Source organism: Buceros rhinoceros, unplaced genomic scaffold, assembly GCF_000710305.1.
Source record: "Buceros rhinoceros silvestris isolate BGI_N320 unplaced genomic scaffold, ASM71030v1 scaffold18968, whole genome shotgun sequence".
Classification (NCBI taxonomy): Eukaryota; Metazoa; Chordata; class Aves; order Bucerotiformes; family Bucerotidae; genus Buceros; species Buceros rhinoceros.
In genome coordinates this window covers 1-6,966 of record NW_010425343.1, presented here as the reverse complement: position 1 = coordinate 6,966, position 6,966 = coordinate 1, and the positions used below count along the sequence as shown (strand labels likewise).

Genomic DNA, 6,966 nt, shown 5'->3' with positions numbered 1-6,966 from the left:
CAGCAGGCTAGATGGAAATCCCTGGGGCCTACTCTAAACTAATTGTGCAAAGAGCTATTTTTAATCCCTGTTTAAAGTAATCTGTGCTCGAGAAGGCAAGATTAGAATGAGAAAAACACTGGAGGATGAAATAGCTTTGAACAGCCATGGTCAGAGATCAGGAACCGAGATCTAAATGGTGTTCCTAAAGAGAGTCTGAGCATTGTCACAAGCAGCGCCAGAGTTATTGCCTAGATTTTTGTACTAAAATACTCAGCCCTGTATATTTGTGAGCTGTTTCATAAAAGAGTAAGATTATGGCTGGTATTTTCTGAAGAGCATAATGGATTTACATTGAAATACACATTGAAATCTGAACACCTGCTGCCCTTAACTTGGAAAATTAGTTGCTTAATCACACTGGGAGAGAAACACGTGGGAGTGTGATTAGTTTGGTAACAGAAAATTGCCGAGTAAGATACTGACTACAGAGAAGTGCTTCATTTTTACACTAGCCAGGAGTCCATTGCAGCCAGCTTTTGAACACGTTCTCTGCAGAGTATTAGGGTGGAAAAACATGACATTCATCCTGGTGTGTGTAAGAACAGATCGCATGTGTAATGCACTCACATGAAAGGGTGGGGACAGCAATTACTGGTATTGCTCTGAAGTTATTTTGAAAGTAGGAATGAGAAAGGCAATGATAAGAAATACTATTTCTCAAATGCTGAAATAACCACATCTCTGTTTATACCAATGCTTAAACAAACAAACAAACAAAGGTGAAAGTGGCAAAAGAAGGTGTTTTGGAAGGATGGTGGTTTATCAACATTGATCTTTGTTTATACATGATATTCTTGAATTCCATTTGAAATAATGTATAATTTGAGACTTGCTGGATTATAATGACATAGTCCTGAACCAATGAAGAAAGGAGTATGAGCATTGCTACTCTGGGAAGCATAAGCAGGACAGGGTAGTAAAAAGGCAAACCAGCAACAAAAAGGAGTGAGTTAAACCCAGTGGCTGGAAGGATTGAGCCTAATAAGTGAAATATTTCTTCTAACACGAGACAAAGATGTTTTCTTTTGTTTGGATTTTTCTGTGGGCAGTCAGAGGTATCCTAGCCAATATGCATGTGGAAGCATCTGGTCTTCAAAAGAATTTTTTAGGGGAAGATGATAATAAATTGCCAGGCTCCCCCCCCGCCTTTTTTTTTCTATCTTGCTGCTGTTACATCTAGTCCAGCTTCTTCAGCATGAGTGCTTGTGACTGTATTTTCTTTGCAACTTTGCTTTCGTGCAGAGGGCAGCACAACATGTGCAAATTTCATTAAAAAATGGTGATAGGGAAATCCAAAGGGAGAAAAAAAGGAAAATAATCACAGCTTTAAGATGGCTGTCTCAGTCGGAAGACCTGACTCTGGCCAGATTTAATCATAACATGTATAATTTGAAGTGACATACATACAGCGTGTCCTGCTGTCTTAAAGTAATTGCTGTTGAAGATCACTTCTGTGGAGTTTCTTCAGCTTTCTATACGTGTAGCTGAGAGCAAGATATGCCTGGGAGCTGCTCATTGCTCTTCTCCCAACACATAGGGTGCCTTGCTGTGTGTGGGATCACTGAAGGGTTTGTTTGGGGTGTCAGTGCCATTCAGACTGCTCAGGGTCTGTGTTCACACGCACTCCACTCATTCTGTAACTGCTAGCAGATGAATGGCAAACCTGGCAGTTGAAGGTGCCCTTATGAGTTGAAGGAAAATTTTGGAAAAATATTGAAAGTTAGTGCAGCAAGGAGAAAGGTAAGTTTTATTGAAGCTACAGCTAATGGAACAAATAACCCTTCTGCACCAGCAGGGCCCAGTGGAAACAACAAGATCTTATCTGAAGAATATAATTTCTCCATCTCTTGACTGAAGTCAGGTTCTATCTCTCTATAATCCTTGGTGGCAAAGTGCAGATAGTGCTCATTTGCAGAATATTATTGCAGTGCCGGGTCAGGAACTCTGTCTTCATTGTCTTAATTAGAGCTTTACTTATGCATGCCTTTTAGATTTTGTCAGTCTCTGGCTAACATAGCTTTTAACCTCTTTTCAATGTCAGATCCTACTAAGCCGTTTCACTTTACATCAATTTTTCCACCATTACAGCCTTCACTTCAGCTAACTGCATTTAGTTAATTTGATGCCATTTATTTGTACAATGCCATTTATAGACAAAGTATTATAAGTTTTTTTCCCTCTGAAACTACTGTACTTGTCTTAAGATTCAATTGAAAGTGTCTCAGAATTTAAAAAGTCCAATTTTGTCTAATTTCCTTGTCATTCTCATTAGGCAAAGGGGTTACAGAAATGGGAAGGGGGATTCATCTCAATACATTTGATTAATCTGCACGTATGCAAAAAAGAACACTAAAGCGAGAAGCGGTGCAGGTCACACTGTGCCCTGCTTTCTCCGCTAGCCAGCAGCATATTTATTGCCTAATTATGCAGAGCCATGAGTTAGGTACTAGAAAACCAACCAATCAATTTCCCAGAGTGATATTTCTGGGAAAACGATATCTGAGCAAAGGGATAGCTATAATCTCCCACTCCTGCTGGAGAGGAGGAGGGGATGGAAACACCTTCATCTGGGAAGTTTCACTTACAATACCTTCCTGTGGTGGGCAGTCCTTGTAACTACAAACAGGAATAACGTGAGGTTTGTTCATGACTGTATCACTTGGTAAGTGGTATTTGCAGAATATTTGGTCATTCAGATTTTTTTTTCTAACCCAGATGATGGTTATCCAAAGGAAAGTCAGGGAAGAGAATATCTTAAATTCCTTAATAAATGATCTTTATTCTCCAATAGAAAGTGCAATTATGGTCAGGTGTGACTACATATAACAGATGAGGTTGCGTAGAGGATTAATCTTTGTGACTCTACAATTTTAGGTATAATTCATTCTCCTATGGTTTTGGAAGGCATGTTGGTATTAAACAGAACAACTCTTTCTCACGTAAAATGTCTAGATCATGAACTCATTATTACCTGTGTGGTCTTGAATTGGCCCAGTTTTGCTGGTCAGGATTGCCCACTTTAAATCCACCTGGTTGTCATGCTCCCAGTGGCACAAAGTCTTTTGGGATCCCCAGCCAAAGGCACAGTTGAAGTTGTATAGTGGCAGCTCTGCAGGGAAAGAGAGAAAAGGAGGGATGACGTGATTATCAGTTGCATAATCGAGATTTTGTACTTCGAACCCAAATGCATGCATTTGACCACTGAGAGAACCATTCCTATCTGAAACTCTGAGAAGCCACAGCAAGAACAGCTCTGCCGGGAAACAGATGAAGAGTGACTATTTCTAGTAAATGATGTGGTTGTTGCTTCTTTCTTTATGACCCATATTTGGGGATTTTTTTGTGGTTAGAGTAATTCTTCTGATTTGCCAACATTAGCTGATAACTGTGCTGTAACATATATGACTCAAAAAGGAAGCTCTGGCTTACTTACCAGATATTTTTTCTGGTTGTTAATATCTGTTTGTACCGTAATGGTGCAACGTTTCACAGCAACTTGTAATAAAGACAAAAATAAGAAAGGGCAGAAACACTAATGGAATGTCCTTGGCAGGAAAGGATTCCTGGTGAAATGTATAGTCCATGGCTTCAGTAAGGAACTTATTTCAGCATGGTCTGGACAGATAAGTAGGCCCACAAGATGGCAGCATTGAAATGGACAAACTGAGATGGAAAAGGGACAAATGTGGCTAATTGCCAAACGAACTCAAAATAAGCTTCAAAACAAGCTCCATGTAAAAGAAGGGAAGTCTGGTATTATGGTCAGGATGAGATCATATCTTATTTTCAGCTTCTTTTCAATTCTGCCCAAAGGTTTAATACATAGGAGCTTATTTTCTTCAATAGAACTTGGAATTTGAATAGAAAGATTATACAAAGATAGTGTATAAATACCTTCCACTTTTTATTTTCAGAAGCAGTTTGAAATCTTCTGGGCTTTTGGTTCCTACCACATTGGTATGAACTTCTACCTTACCTTGAGCAATGACAGCTCCCAGTAGAGCAATACCCTTCCCACAACAATGTGACCAAATCCTGTTCTTAGGCATGACTCACACCTTATTAAAGGAATAACTCAGGTTTACTTTAATGAGATGCTTTGTGCAAGTATGAACTAAGAACAAAGGACTCTGTGCTCCCATCAATATCAGCTCTGGGGGAAGAATTGTGTTTCTTGCCCATTATTGAAAAAAAAAAGAAAAGAGCCAGAAAAGATAATACAACCCCTAGAACATGCTTTGTTTTTGTGGGAAAATATGGAGAAATATGGGAACTGTGGCTGGCTGGCTGGTTGAAGTGGAGCTCTTCTAGCCTGAAAAGAGAAAGACCTCCTCCACATAGTGAGCTGCCCGGGGAAGACTGGAAAGGCTTTTGAACTCACAACCCAGATTTTAACGAAAATTAAACTGGAATAGTAATTTTATCATCACAGAGAAAACTCAGGTGAGTAGGTTGAGACAGAATGGATATAAAAAGGGTTAATCTATCATTCTCTCCTTGCCTGTTGTGTCCCTGTTTGGAGGGTCCTTGCTCCCAGACACAGTTTTATCTCCATTCACTGGATTCCTGCACTGCAGCCACTGTGCCCTCTCCCTTCTGGCCCCTACAAAATCTCTTTCTGTCAGCAGAGAGGTCTGAGTGCAGCTCCTGTCCCTCTCCTCTGGCTGTCAGTACCTCAGCTGTGCTGGGACATCTCTCTGTACTGAACCTTCATTCTTTGCTCCTTCCTTTCATCTGCCCTACACCACCCGCCTCCCCCCTCCCTCCTGCTGGCCTCCAGAGGGGTCTACTCCACGTTGTCACGAATACAGCATTCTATCTGGGACAAATGAATTAAACAGATAATGTCTGCCACAAGAATTCAATGTGGAGAAAACACGTTTCCTGGAGGTCTGTAGCTCTTTCTAGGAAAAGGGCAGATCATGGTGAATAATGTCTCTTTGGGCTCAAAGCGGTGAAGAAGCAGAACTCAGCCTGTATGCACAGGAGTTCAGAAAGGCAATACATTATGCTTTTTTCTTTAGCATATGTTTGGACTTTTTTTTCTAGACAATGGGGCCATGATCAAAGACATCTTGCCAGAAAGAGAACATCTGAAAATCAATGGAATTTTTAAAGAAACAGAGTGACATTGAAATGAATTAGAGAGTTTTAAGTTTGTGAAAAATAGTCTTTCATTGTCAAGGAGGCCTAGGGAGAGCTATATTGCATGGTTTTGACACCAGAGCCATGAAATAGAACTTTAGAAAAGGTCTTAGAAAACATAAAACAAAATTAATCTTATTAATCCCAGAGGATTATGTCATGCAAAGGTAGTGATAGCCTGTGTGGTATTCAAACCACAAGAAAGGAGAGCAGTGGTAGATAGATCACATCAATTCGAAGATATCACACGGCATAAATGAGCACACAGCACAAAGAGATTGAAAGGACTGGTATTGTTCAATTCTGAATAAAAATAAATATCAGAAGACAAGAGAAGTATGTAAATGGGTGAAGATCACAATATTCTGTTTTCTTCATTTCATAGCCTGAGAACTGTGAGATACCCAGAGAAGTTCAATGCGGATCAAAGGAAAAAAATTCTCATATGATGTGACCGATACTCGCTACCCTTGAATGCTGCTGTCTGAACACAATTCAAAGAGAACTGAATACTGAAACGGATAAGGAAAATATCCAGAATCTAATTGTTAATCCTGAAGTGCAGGGAGTGACAAAAGCCTGTTGCTTCATTGTCTGAAGCCAGCTCTATACATTAGGATTGGAAGGACAGTTTCAAAACTGAGCTGTATTTCACAGCACCATGTAATAAAGAATTTCTTATACTATCGTTTGAAATATATAGACCAGGAAACTGGCAAAGAGCCTGAGTCTGATATGCTTTGGCCATGCCTGTGTTCCTTGGGTTTGGACTGAAAGACAGCACAGCATAGCATAAAAATTAACTTCTTTTCCATGCAGAAGTTAATTAGAATCTCCTGAAACTGAGCAGAATTTGAACAGTAGCCTGCTCTCAGTTAGCCATCTCTTACTAGGTTCCTATTGTTTTCTCAACAGTGATTGTGTTAATATATTCCTTAGACAATCACAGCAATGGGATTGAAGGTCAAAGGCGAGGCATTTCAGAGTGCTCTTATTTTATGGGCTCCCTGAACATCCCATCTCTTATTGTCTATTCGTATGTCTCTTCCATGCTTCTCCCAGAGACCCATAAAAAGAAAAAACCAAACCTGCTAGCCAATTAATAAGACACTTGTAGCATCAGGATATGTTCATTAGTCATATGGACAATGGATCTGCCCCAGCAAAAGACAGAACAGTTCAACACTTCTATTAAGGGTCCCGGGGGGCTGATACAGTAGCTCACAGTAAGCTACAGGCAATCTGTCCTCTTCTTTGTCCTTGAAATATAGTTTGGCAGCTCTGGTAGAAGGAAGGAAAGTAGGGACGAGTAGTGTTTTGTGTGCCCCCTCTGCAGTGCTGGCCCATTCCCCTGCTAGGATAATTCTCCTGCCAATGGGTGATTTTTAAGTCTTGAGTGGATGAAGAAAACCAGCTATTATGCAACCAAATGGCAGCAGTTCAGATGAGAATCTGAGAGGGAGGTGTGACAAAATCCCATATGCCTTTTTCAAGACGTAGGCTACGTGACACTGAATTAAAGCAGATTTATCCTCTCAAAGAATAACCAACTGCTGTACTTCTTGACCACATCTTGCTTGCAGCTGGAACTATTACTGCACACGAACAAGAAAGTAATTTGAAAATCTAGTTGAGTGAGTTCCTTGCAAGTCCGTTAATCTTTTGTGGCCCACAGAACTTGACATATTTTTCTAACTCTTCTAAGATGGCACTAAAGATGCTATGACAAATCTCTATAGGATGCCCTTGCCAAAGGGTAAATCAACATTAAAATGGGAA

The 6,966-nt window shown here is 40.2% G+C and overlaps 1 protein-coding gene across 1 annotated transcript in view; it reads right to left on the bottom strand.

Moving 5' to 3' along the window:
- The window catches only part of LOC104497830 (neuropilin-1-like), a 9,923-nt gene extending 5,832 nt beyond the window's left edge, over nucleotides 1–4,091 (bottom strand). Inside the window, exons 1-2 of the mRNA XM_010141121.1 lie at nucleotides 4,019–4,091; nucleotides 3,014–3,151 (exon numbers count right to left, since the gene is read on the bottom strand). Coding sequence (XP_010139423.1) covers nucleotides 3,014–3,151; nucleotides 4,019–4,091 — 211 coding nt within the window. The remainder of the gene's footprint in view (nucleotides 1–3,013; nucleotides 3,152–4,018) is intronic.
- Between the last annotated feature and the right edge of the window lie 2,875 nt (nucleotides 4,092–6,966).